This window comes from Lolium rigidum, chromosome 7, assembly GCF_022539505.1.
Source record: "Lolium rigidum isolate FL_2022 chromosome 7, APGP_CSIRO_Lrig_0.1, whole genome shotgun sequence".
Classification (NCBI taxonomy): Eukaryota; Viridiplantae; Streptophyta; class Magnoliopsida; order Poales; family Poaceae; genus Lolium; species Lolium rigidum.
Genome location: NC_061514.1, coordinates 345892525 through 345905753, shown reverse-complemented (window position 1 = coordinate 345905753; position 13229 = coordinate 345892525). Strand labels below are relative to the sequence as shown.

Below are 13229 nucleotides of genomic sequence, written 5' to 3'. Positions count from 1 at the left end.
AGGTAAAACCGAAATTCACTCTTTAGAAAATGATATAGCAAATACTCACTCCGCTTTAAAATAAGTATCACAGCTTTGCCTAAATGCAGGTAGTCACTTTTCAGATTAGCACATTAAGCTAGCTTACTTAATCCACCTAGTACAGTGTAAATCCGTAAGTAATCTGTAGAAGGCCGTTTAGATAAGTTGGCCGAGATAGCCACCAAAAAGCGCACCACCCACATCTCCGATATTCACGTGCACACCCCCTGCAGGGCCAATCCTGGGGACCGATCTGCGAAACGACTAATTTCCAGGGGCAATGCGGTGACGACGAAGACAGCATAGAGCAGCAGTGCGGAGGGGGGTATAAATCGGCGAGCCCCTCCTCCCCGCCCCAAATTTTTCCTTTCCGCTCTCCCACTTTCTCGGTCTCTCCCCGCCGATTTTCGTGAGCGAAGCGAGAGGGAGAGGAGCTCGAGAGAGCGCGGTTGCGCCGGCAATGGCGGGAGAAGCGTGTTCGGCCGCGGCGGCGAGCAGGAGGAGGAGGAGGTGGTGGGCGTTGCTCGGGGCCGTCTCCCTGCTCCTCCTCGTGGCCGTCGGCAGCGGTGGCGTAGCGTCCTACGGCGGGCGGCTCCGGTAATTTGCTAAGCCTCCAACTCCCCCGCGAGCTCCGCCGCCGCCGGAAGCGGCGTTTCGAAATTTTCGCGCTCGTTTGATCGGAGGGTTTTCGAGTTGATGCAGCCCAACTTTTTTCCATGCTTCGTGTTTTCTCGCACCGACTGTTTCAGATTGGTGGCGTCGCTCGCCGTTCCGGTATCTAATTCTGCGCGTTTGGCAGGGCCGGGAGCGCAGCCGCGGCGACGACGGTGACGGCGGCGGCGACCGGCGCGAGGCGGTGGCTGCGGGACTCCGCCTCACGGCTCACGGCGGCCAGGTGAGCGCGTCGCGTCCCAGCCCCAAAAGGAACCGTTGCTTCTTTCGTTTCCCCCCAGTTTTTTCAATCCAGAAAAGCGTTTTCCGCCAGGACCGTCGCACGCGCGGCGAGTGCGCGAAATTCGTATCCGTGTTCTAGTACGAGGAATTTCGCAAGTTTTTTCTTCTTAGAATAGTATAGCACAGTTTTCTTCAGCTCCCTGTTGCTGTCAGTTGAATGTGTGCTACCTGTTTGATCCATCATCATCTCACCTGTAATCATGCCGCTAGCTGCTTATTACTGCAGGAGCGACGTCGCCGACGCCGACGGGTCCGCGACGGGGGCCGTGGCTGGCGCGGTGGATGACCCGGAAGCGGTGGCCTCGCAAGTGCACATGTATGTGGCATCTCGCTTTCCACTTTAATTGCTTCTTCTGCCTCAGCTTCGATCGATAGCCATCCCCGGATATCTTGGAGCTCTCTCACTCAGCACGGGCAGTATAGAGCGGTAGAGGTGACAGGCCACGTTCTCATGGCTTGTCCTGCTACCATGGCCCAACATTCATGGCGCTCACCAGAAAACCTTAGTCCCTCCAACCTAACAAGATCATTTAACAGCCGCGATCTGCTGGTAGTAGCGGCAGGTGTCAGGTGATTGAACATTTCAGTCACGTTCGATCTTCTTCAAGTGGTACAGACAACTCTTCTGGTTATGGGGAATATGGAGGAATGCAGTGACAGACTGGTCAGATTTGGTGAATAGGATATTAGTTGGACGAGGAAGGAATTAGCTCTGAGATGTGTAGTACTAGTAACATGCACCTTGCCAACTGTAAATTTGTGCATGAATGAGTAAATTTTGTGCATTGATCATAAAACACGAGCATCGTTGTTACCACCTGAATTTTACACCAACATGCTAGTATCTTATTAGATTCTCTGCATTCTGTCATCAAACAGTACATTTTTATTCTTGCTGATCTTTACACCTTGTGAAGTGTAAATTTGTAATGATTTGATCATCAGCAAAGAGTTGCTTGCCAGAAATAAATCAACTGACTGATGAGTGATGAGCTGTTTGCCTGAAGCTCTGACTAATGAAGAGATGTTTTTGTTTGGATAATCAACAGGTCGATCAGGAACAGCACCGCCCGCCGGAACCTGGGCGGGTACCTGTCGTGCGGGACGGGGAACCCGATCGACGACTGCTGGCGCTGCGACCCGGACTGGCACAGCAACCGGCAGCGCCTCGCCGACTGCGGCATCGGCTTCGGCCGCAACGCCATCGGCGGCCGCGACGGCAGGATCTACGTGGTCACCGACCCGGGCGACGACGACCCCGTCACCCCCAGGAGAGGCACCCTGCGCCACGCCGTCATCCGGAACGAGCCGCTGTGGATCATCTTCGAGCGCGACATGGTCATCACGCTCAGGCAGGAGCTCATCATGAACAGCTTCAAGACCATCGACGGCCGGGGCGCCAACGTGCACATCGCCAACGGAGCCTGCCTCACCCTCCAGTTCATCACCAACGTCATCATCCACGGCCTGCACATCCACGACTGCAGGCCCACGGGCAACGCCATGGTGCGCAGCTCGCCAAGGCACTACGGGTGGCGCACCATGGCCGACGGCGACGCCGTGTCCATCTTCGCGTCCAGCCACGTCTGGGTCGACCACTGCTCCCTCTCCAACTGCGCCGACGGACTCATCGACGCTGTCGAGGGATCCACGGCCATCACTGTGTCCAACAACTACTTCACCCACCACAATGAGGTACCGACATCCTTTCCTAGATCCTATTCCACTCCACTCAGGTGTTTCTCACTTGGCCTGCAATAATTCGCTGCCCTCATGTTATTAAATATGTGCAGTAGAAATGTAGTTTAGCATCATTGGTTCCATGTGAATTGCTGTTGCAAATCTAACCAGGATGTGTCAGTTGGCTCTACTATGGATTTTTATCTTCTGTTTCACGTGCTGATGAGAGTCTTTTGGCGTTGCAAACGATTTTGCTTGGATTTTTTCCACTGAGAGATGATAAATGATTATGTGCAGGTGATGCTCCTGGGTCACAGTGACTTCTATCTCAAGGACAAGGCAATGCAGGTCACAGTAGCTTTCAACCATTTTGGGGAAGGACTCATTCAGAGAATGCCAAGGTAAATTCAGTAACTCAACTGCGATCTTCGGTTTCAAAGCACCGGATCTCCTCACTGTACAGTTATGCAAAGCTGTGTTTGTGTCTGTCGACCAACATTGCATAACATATCCTGTCACAGTCTAAATTGCCATTGTTTCAGGTGCAGGCATGGCTACTTCCATGTGGTGAACAACGACTACACCCACTGGGAGATGTACGCCATCGGAGGGAGCGCCGAGCCAACCATCAACAGCCAGGGGAACCGCTTCCTTGCCCCAACCAACCCATTTGCCAAGGAGGTATACTATTCTTCTTCTCAATGTATCATTACAGTTCATTTGTTCAGTTCATTTTCTAACTAACTTCTGATATCTACAAACCTTAGGTGACCAAGAGAATTGAGGCCGCTCAGACCACCTGGAACGCCTGGAACTGGAGGTCGGAGGGTGATCTCCTGCTCAACGGCGCCTACTTTATCCCGTCAGGAGCAGGCGCCTCGGCAAGCTACTCGCGCGCCTCCAGCCTCGGCGCGAAGTCCTCATCCATGGTCGGGACCATCACCTCTGGCGCAGGAGTCCTGTCATGCCGCAAGGGCTCCGCCTGCTAGCACGCCACCGACAACAGAAAAAAACATCCCAAGAAAACATAGAAGCTAAAGCTACTATATGAAGATAAGCCTTTTTGACAATACGGTTACATTATTTTCCTTTGCCCTTTTTGATAATGGTTACTGCATATATGGAAGAAGCCTCCCCAAAGTTCACCATTCCTCAATCTCCCCCTGCCTCCCGCTGTCAAGAAAACGCCCCGGAGCAGCAGGCGAGAAGCGTTGCTGAATGCTGATTGATACATCGCTCGGTGCCTTATTAGTCCCCTGAGTGTGTCTGTGCCTTTGTTGCCAGATGATGATGGTGTTGTTGTCAACTGAAAAAAAGCTAGGATCATTACCGCAACAAGTTTGTGTGCCTGGAAATGAGATGGCTCTTAAATGGTGTAGTAAGATGCTACTCCTGAATGGTTTATCTGACATGTCGGTGGAAACTGAAACAAGGATTGTTCTGTTGAGCGCTAAGGTTAAGTCTGCTGCTGTGTTTGCATGTTCAAATCCTGAACTGTTTACCATATGTGCCCTCGTGCTTGTACTTTGCTGCAGTTCTTAGCGCCGTCCGAATGCTCTGAACATCTGTAGTTCTTCATGACATGAACCATGATACACTATCGAAAGTTTTGTCAGGTCGGTGAGAATAAATCTGTTGAGCACCAGTTTCACCCGTGATGTTCTGTTCTCTTGTCCGAATCATCGGCTATTGCAATGTTCAGTTTGTTATTTGCCCTTGTGTTCGTACCACATGGGAGCGTTTTCTGCTGCATTTCCGGTGCAATTGAATGTTCCAAACATCTGAATGCTTATGAATCACGATGCCACTCTAACAGACTTGTCAAGCCTGTGATGGAGATGTCCGGTCTGTTATCTGTCCTTGTGTTTGCACCGGTACTTCACTGCGTATTCGGCGCAACCGAATGCTCTGAACGTCCGGTGTTACATACCTGTTGCTCATGAATCATGATGCATCTCTAACAGATGAATCCGGTGAGGAACCGAAAAGAGGGAGGACAGTTGGTACGGCGGAGGATATGATCTCTGATGGAATGAATAATCCTGAGAGGTTTCAGGTTCCAAGCTGTTTGTTCGGGGCTGAATGAATGCTCCACGTTGAGCAGCAACAAATGCCTTGCATTGATCGATCTGGTCCCCAAACTTTGGCCTGAAGAAATAGATCCATTGAAGGTACTGGACATGTAACCCCAGCATGCTCAAACAATGAAACAGCAAGCAGTAGGACACAATGCATCGCTGGTAGGAATGAATGATGTGAACTGAGATGGAATTGGGATCTTTGGTCTCATCATCTTAACCAGATTGAATGGGAATGGGGCTTTCCCTTCTCCAACATGGCAGTGATGGCATGTAAAACTGGGTTAGGCAGGGGTAGCAGCATACCAGCATGGCCGGGTTGACATGAAAGCAAAAGTGCAAGCTGTGCTTGTGTCTCCATGTCATTGATGAATGGATGTCTTGATGTCTTGTTACCCCTCGTTGCGGCTGTCGGCGCACCTCTGTTTAACTGAATGTACTCGCAGTGGAATAGGTGAGCCGATCGGTGCTGCTATGACTGTAGTACCACTCATCTCTCCGTCTATTTTCTGTTTTCCTCTTGGCAAAGGTCCTTGTACTTTCTTCCATGGCGAGAACGCATGCAGTAAAATTGCTGGGCAACATTGCTTCTTCTCAACTGGCTTCTGTATTTTTTGATCAGTTGCTATCATGAAGAACTTATCTTTGGTACCGTTGTTTCATTAATACAAAAAAAAATATGACAAGGCCAGTGTTTAACAAGATCAGAAAAACACGTCACCACAGTCCTTCATGACAAGAAATGATTCGATGACACAAACCAAACCCCCTTCCCTGCTTTATTGTATAAACTCTAATACACTGGTCCTGAAAGGAGTCACGAAACAGCCATAGAGAGTAAAACATAGAACCGGTATCGCTTGCGCCTAGAGCTGGACGCGACATGGCCACAGAAAGTAGCTTCTTGATCTCCACCAGAACAAATCTGATCTTGCAGGTTCCAAAGGAGAGCATGGTACTACCCTGTGGATGAGCGCCGATCAAGGGTCACATGAGCAGCCACCACCCGACGATGCGGCCTTGAAACTGCGCTCCCACTGGTCTATGGGTGCCGCTTCTGCGTGAGGGATGTGGTTGGGATTCTTCTCCCGCTTGTCGCCTTTCAGCTGCTTCATGGCGTGCTTCAGCGCCGGCAGAAGGGCCTCCATGCACTCCGCGACGGCATTCGGGTTGCCTGGCATGTTGATGATCTGAAAAGAAGAACTCTTGTGAGTGTCTCAGAATCTACACGTCTGGAACTAAGAAGCAATTTTTGGGTTTCAGTCTGTACAAGTGTCGAGCCTCTTATCCCACATGCAGCTCGGGACAGCATCGCGAATGGTGTCACCTGTACCAAACAGAACAGTGCAAGCACTGTCAGTACAGATCAAAAGAATCTGAATCCTGTCAAGTCTAAGACACTGAATGCTATCGAGGAATAATGCCTCCTTTTGTGTCAGCTGTATGGTTGGCTGTGAGCTCTAGAAAACCCAGTGGCTGTAATAAAAGTTGCCATTACCTTCAAACTCTCCTGAATCATGACAAAGGAGAGGCCAGGCGCTTCTCTCTCTATTACACATTTAGTTGCCTCTGGTGTAACATCTCTAGGTGTGAAGCCAGTGCCACCTGCATATACGTTATTACCAGGATATAGGAAAAAGGGTTATGCAATCCAGTAACTTGAAACTTGAGATCATTCCATGTAAGTGATCTATTCAGAAACAAAAATGTAACCTAAGGTCAAGATAAGGTTGACGCGGTCTATGTCACTCCACTTCACGAGAATCTCCTTTATTTTGTCCACTTCATCTGGAACTACAGATGTAGCAACAACTGTTGCTCCCCCTAATTTCTCTGATGATGAGTTCACTACAGATACAGCCCTTGGCCCACTGCAGATGGGATGATAAGAGAGGAAATAACAATGGCATAAGTCACTTTTCACGGAAGCATGATTCACATCCAAAACAACTGCAAGATATGCATAATCCACTATTTTGAGGTCGGGAAACAATAAATAACTTTCTAAAATGTTGAGTCATTACTGAAATGCACCATCATCTTATGTGATGAATAAACAGTGATTGACTCGTTTATTTTGCATCAAGAGTGACCCATTTCCAACTCAAGGTAAAGAGGTGTATCAAGGTGCGCATACTTTGCAAAGAGTACAAATTTTGAGGCCTAAAAACAATAATAAATTTGTGAAATGTGGAGTCCTTACTGAAACGCATCATCATCTTATGTGAAGAATAAACAGTAATTTGACTCAGTTCATTTTGCATCAAGAGTGACCCATTTCCAACTTGAGGTAAAGAGGTGTATCAGGATGCACATACTTTGCAAAGAGTACAAATTTTGAGGTCTGGAAACAATAATAAATTTGTGAAATGTGGAGTGCTTACTGAAACGTGTCATCATCTTAGGTGAAGAATAAATAGTAATTTGACTCATTCATTTTGCATGAAGAGTGACTCATTTGCAGCTCGAGGCAAAGAGGTGTATCAGAATGTGTGTACTTTGCAAGTAGTACCATACAGATTTATTCTCTCTAATTTCCTTCGAGAGTAAGAAACAAATCACATGCAATGAAGAAAAAGGTATTGCACTTTTGGAAATACCTCCTATCAGGGCCTGCTCCAGAAGAAACGGTGTCACTAACAGTCAGAATTGCTACTTTGACTTCAGCATTGTGAAAGGCTCCAACCTGCGGCACATCTGCCAAAGCACTTTTGGTGGAAGAACCAAAATGTGATAGGGGTGCGGAAGCAGCAGGTAGCGTATCCAGAGGAGGGCTAGTTATATCAGAAATAAGTATAGCTTGGACAGATGTTCCAGCTGCCAATATCTGCCCAGATGATTGCACTTCCAGCAAAGCATTTGCAGATTTCATACTTAGGAGGCGGCTACTAGCTTGTTGGCCAGTGCTCTCAGCAACATAACTGCAAGAAATAAGGAAACGGATATTTACTTAGCTTGTGTCAAGTAAGGTATTATGAAGCATCAGGCTGCCATGTTAAAATATAGCTCTTACCCTGGCCTACCAGATCCATCATCAAGAACCCATCTGATCACTGCACGATGAAACTCCGGACGATGTGGGTCTGCTCTTAGAGGATGTGATATACGTGCATGCACTCTATAAACAAGTCTTATCAGTGGAAAACAGAAAGAACAAAATGATGATAGAAAAACTAAAAACAAGCATAAGAATAAGTACCTTTGCAGATGAGGATTCGACCAACCGGAGACAAGACGTATTGCAGGAACAACAAAGAGATTGAAGCAAACCATACAGCTCACAGGGTTTCCAGGCAAGCCAAAAGCAAGAGCTGTTTTGAATGGCTTTGACGTGTCAATGGATGTGATCTCAGCAAATGTCAAGGGCTTCCCTGGTTTCATTCTGATCTGTATGTTCGCATACAGAAAATAATTAAAACTTACTTGACAAACTGGTGTCAAGTTCAGAAGTTTGCAAAAAGTAACCGCTCTCAATCGTTATCCAACAGCAAAGAGGGAAAAAAATCTAATCATAAGGTTGATGCTGCTTAACAGCATCTTGCAACACAATACCCCTGTGACACATTTCTATGTTACCTTTTCAAAGTGAATTTTACCCATCCTTGCCAAGCATGGTTTGACAAGATCTCTATCACCCATGGAAACACCACCAGAAGTAATGATTATATCAGCATCAGAACGTAGAGCCGCATCCATAAGCTCCATAAGACTTTCTTCAGTGTCTTTTGCGATACCCAGGTCAACCACTTCACACTTCTGCTGAATAGCAGCAGCAAGTAGCATCGCCCGGTTGGAGTCACGAATCTGAAATTTTAGTTTCAAGCAGAGAGTCACGCATTCTGGTGAATACGGAATGCAAAGGAAGGTGAGGGATGCAAATATTGTGGAATAGTAGAAATAACCTGACCGCGATTGAGAGTGGCAGTGGCTGGCTGAACCAACTCGTCCCCCGTAGAAAATACAGCAATGGTTGGTCGACGGTACGCCTGCACGTTCAAACGCGGGATGCTGCATTATACATTTCTCTAGTGTACTTAGTAGCACTAATCAGCAGATATTCACCTTGACAGTAGTTATTCCCACGGTTGCAAGTAGGCCAACTTCGGCAGGGCCTATAATCTCACCGGACTTGAGCACAACTGAATCTTTCTCTATGTCACATCCCTGCAAATTATATATTTAGAAAACTACCAACCGCTCACCACAAATGAATGTGATCATTTTTTTAATAAAAGAAAGCATTAGTCAACTTAAAAGACAATGCCTAATTACGCATACTACCTCTGTCTATAAATAGATGTGTGAGATTTGTCTAAATCTGGATGTACCTAGACGCTATTTAGTGTCTAGATACATCCAGATTTAGTCAAACCTCAGACATCTATTTATAGACGGAGGGAGTAGTACATTTCACTGATATTTTTTGTAGTATGAGTGTTGTGCAGAAAGAATAGTGGCAATCAACGTAAATTTGCGCAACACTAAATGCAATACAAATTATAAGCAAGAACATGATTGTCGCTTCCATGTATTTCCACCTAGATGCGGCTGACATGGCCTGGAACCATCTACTGTAGCTATCAATCCATAGTCTCACAGCGAGCGTTGTTAACTAGTAGTCAGACACTCAGACTCTCTCAAAAAAAAAAAAAAAAAAAAACTAGTAGTCAGACAAGCAAGCACTGTATCGAAAAATTGACATACCACGCTGCGCACATCGTGCCCCTGAGCTACCCTGGCGGAGATCCTGACCATCTTCGACCCATCGGGGGCGGCAGCGAGCGGCTCGGTGTCCTCCACCTGCACGACGGCGTCCGCGCCGTCCGGAATCGGCCCTGTGCCCAATAATACAACAGCCGGCATCAGCTCACCCAGAACCGCACGAACGCAACACCGGGGAGAGGCGGGCAGGGAGAGGGGAGAAGCCGCGGTCGCACGGACCTCCGGTGGTGACGTAGGCGACGGTGCCGGGGGCGACGAGCACGCCGAGCGCGTCGTCGCCGGCCCGCGCCTCCGCGACGACCGGGTAGTCGCCGGGCCCGTCGGAGGCCACCACGGCGTACCCATCCTGCAATAAGAGACGGACCTCAGAGCTAGTCAGAGACTCGAGACAGCAGCGTGGAGGGGGTTGACTGAGGGAGAGACTAGAGAGAGACCTTGACGGAGGCGCGGAAGGGGGGGAGCGGGTCGGGCGCGCGGGCGTCCTGGGCGAGGACGAGGCCGAGGGCGTCGAGCAGCGGCACGGCCGACACGGCGGCCCGGGCCCTGGCGGCGGCGGACAGCACGGCCGCCAGCGCATCCTCCACCGGCAGCATTTCTGCTTATCTGGGGCGGCGGCTGGGCTGGCTTGGGCTTGGGGCCGTCTGTAGCGGCCGAGTTCAACCAGAGAGAGCCACGTGTGGCGTGACGCGTTTGCTCTGGTTTGGTGGATGGGATGGGCCAAGCCGGCTTCCCCACTCCAACTCGCGCTTGAATATTCACAGAATCACACGTCAACGTCACTCGGAATGCAATTCTTTCAAAAAGTATTCAGTTTTTTTGAAACGCAGTACAAAAGTAGACCCTCACAGATACGTACACTGAATCAAAGAAACAAGCGTCTCGTCTCCCACTGAACACCATAGTTGTTAGCGAATATTCATCGGGTGCCTCTGTGCTTCCAAGACGATGCAATATGGGATCCTCCGCAGACTGCTACCCATGCCGCCAAGGTAGTCGCACCAGTACGTTGCTAGCACGTAGGACTTGCTCGCTACAACCAAAGTGCACACATATGCACGAGCCCAACCATGGGTCCGTCCACCCAGAACAAACGCACACACAAACTAGAACATGAAGAACACACTGAACTAAAACTAAACTACTCCCAGTCGGAGAGGTCGTTGTTATTGGTGGTGTCTTCCTCCGTCGACTCGAACGTGTCCATCCAACACTCGTCGTCGGAGAGCTTCTCGTCCGCGAAAGCCTTCCTCTTCCGATAAGGCGGCGGGAGTAAGAGGAGGCGAGGACCGGCCAGATCTGCGACGAGAGCGGCGGGCGAAGGTTGTGGTGACGGGAATCAGCAACGGTACGGTCCCGGTGGGTAGTAATTTTCAACGGCGGATGGGATGCGCGCGAGCGGGTGCCGTATATATTGCGCGTGAGCGGTGTGGGGTTTGCGGCGCACATGCGAATGTCGTATGTAATGCGCATGGCTTAGGGTTTTTTTGGTCGTGTCCTAGAAATTTCATCGTGCCGCACATTATATGGCGTTGTTGTGCCGTGTCGTACAAAACGGTGTTTTCGACCCGGGACAGTTTGCATCCGGTGGTTCTAACACTGCAATTCCTTCGTTTGAAGCTAGCGAGAGGGAATCATACTCCCTCCATTCATAATTAGATTGCATTTTGGGATTAGTTAAAGTTAAAGTTGGTAAAAATTGACTACATATTTAGAAAAAAAATATTAACATCTACAATGTATAATCTATATTATTAGAATCTCTATAAACTCCATTTTCATATTATAAGCATTTGATATTATAATAATTGATAATTTTGTCTGTATTCTCGGTTAAATTTGACAATGTTTGACTTCAACTAAACCAGAATGCGTACTAAATGAAAACGGAGGGAGAACGTGCTGCTAGCCTTGGTGCTTCCGATGCTGAGATGCGTACGTGTGTGTGACGTGTATGACGTGATTTCCAACCACCGTTCTTTAGGTTGTTCGGAAAATAATCCTTATTTTTGTGACGCGACACCGTTACGTGCAAGGCAATATGGCAATATGAAATGAGTTTATGAACTTCAACTGCGCCTTCCATGGGCATCCCAGTAAAAGCATATAAGTATGCATTTATATATATGCACCCTAGCAGGGTTACAGAGGCATTCTATTCCATTCCTTCCCACGCCATGGCAAACAGTCCATCTTCTTCAGTTCACAAGCCCACCTCCGAGACCTCGTCGAGGTGCGTGACAGACGGCGTCACCACCGCCCACAACTTCGAGGTGATTGGGTACTCGCTGCTAGAGGGTATGGGTGCTGGCGAGTTCGTTACCTCGAGCACATTCAGCGTAGGCGACTACGATTGGAATATCATGATCTATCCTGATGGCATGGAGGAGGAGGACAAGGCTTGCTATGTGTCGGTCTTCTTGGCCATCTCTGGCGGGGCAACAAGCGTGAGGGTGAAGTACACTTTCAGTTTGCTGGAGAAAGATGGAGGGGTTAGTAATCTACGTAGCGCAACAAGGATATTTGAGCCCTTAGCTAGTTCTTGGGGCTGGAGCAAGTTCATTGAAAAGTCCAAGCTGCAAGAACTGCTATCACGTAGTGACGATAGCTTCACAGTCAGGTGTGTTTTGACTGTCATAAAGAAAACTCGCATAGAAGGTGCAAGCAGTGTCATAGTCCCAGTCCCAGAGTCGAATCTGTGCACACACTTTGCAAACATGTTGGAGGATGGGGAAGGCGTGGACGTGACATTTAGCGTCGGTGGCCAGCTCTTCGGTGCACATAGATACGTGTTAGCCGCACGATCCTCGGTCTTGAAGGCCGAGCTCTTTGGCCAAATGAAGGAGACCACCATGAAATGCATCGAGGTCCATGACATGGAGCCCGCCATCTTTGAGGCACTTCTTCACTTCATTTACACGGATTCACTGCCAAGCAATTGCAATGTTGCTGAAGATGTCTGCAACACTTGTTGGTTGCCGCAGATCGGTATGGGCTGGACAGGCTAAGGGCTATTTGTGAAGGGATGTTGTGCCAGAGAATTGATGTGGAAACAGTTGCAACCACCCTAGCTTTAGCAGACCAGCACCACACCATGCACCTCAAAAACGCTTGTCTTGGGTACCTATCTTCACAGGATGTGCTTCGAGCTGTCAAGGAGACTGACGGATTCAAGCACCTCGCAACAAGTTATCCATGGATTATAATGGACATTTTAGACAAGTTGTCAGAAGTAAGAAGTATGAGAAGTGCTTTCCAGAATTCAGATTGAAATGTGGAGTTATAGTTGTCTATTTTTATCATCTGTCCGGACTGTCTATTTGCTCTGTAAGTTGACTTATCGGCACAACAAATTCTATGGAAATTCACATGGAATTTCTCTATTCCCTTAATTTTGGAACTTTGTGTGGAACTAAAGGTAACTAAGTCTACATAAAGCAGCGAGCCATGTACCTGCACGGGGAGTGAAACTGTGGAATTGCTTGTTGCCTTGTATTGCTGCATGTACATGTTACTTAGAAATAAACCTGTAACTTTACACGGTGAATCTTTTTGCTGATTGAAACAAATAGTGTCAAGTGTTGTTGGACCATTTTATTGGGGCACTATGAAACTATGCAATAAAGTAGGCTCTGTGCATCGGTTTGATGTGGCTTTCTCCCTTTTTGAAAGAAAAAACTACTCAATGCCAATATGTTTGCCGTGTCTAGTGTGGTCGGTGACGAACGGGGCATGGCTGTGCCGGACTACTGTTTCTTTTTCGAATTGAGGAGCTCC

General features: G+C 48.3%; 2 protein-coding genes and 1 pseudogene across 2 annotated transcripts; 2 read left to right on the top strand and 1 right to left on the bottom strand.

Moving 5' to 3' along the window:
• Positions 1-481: 481 nt before the first annotated feature.
• On the top strand, positions 482-3717 carry LOC124673576 (probable pectate lyase 8). Its single transcript, XM_047209625.1, has 7 exons — positions 482-618; positions 821-916; positions 1202-1291; positions 2025-2670; positions 2953-3056; positions 3198-3336; positions 3423-3717. Exons 1-7 carry the CDS (start codon positions 482-484, stop codon positions 3642-3644), a joined length of 1434 nt encoding a protein of 477 aa, XP_047065581.1. The 3' UTR covers positions 3645-3717.
• Positions 3718-5372: 1655 nt separating this feature from the next.
• On the bottom strand, positions 5373-9596 carry LOC124673575 (molybdopterin biosynthesis protein CNX1-like). Its single transcript, XM_047209624.1, has 11 exons — positions 9438-9596; positions 8796-8897; positions 8636-8719; positions 8310-8537; positions 7933-8120; positions 7747-7851; positions 7334-7654; positions 6447-6604; positions 6232-6338; positions 6004-6060; positions 5373-5923 (listed from the first exon to the last, which is right to left on the bottom strand). The coding sequence occupies exons 1-11, from the start codon at positions 9594-9596 to the stop codon at positions 5714-5716; spliced, it is 1719 nt and encodes a 572-aa protein (XP_047065580.1). The 3' UTR covers positions 5373-5713.
• A 2033-nt stretch (positions 9597-11629) lies between these two features.
• Positions 11630-12723, top strand: LOC124673574 (annotated as a pseudogene).
• Positions 12724-13229: the final 506 nt, after the last annotated feature.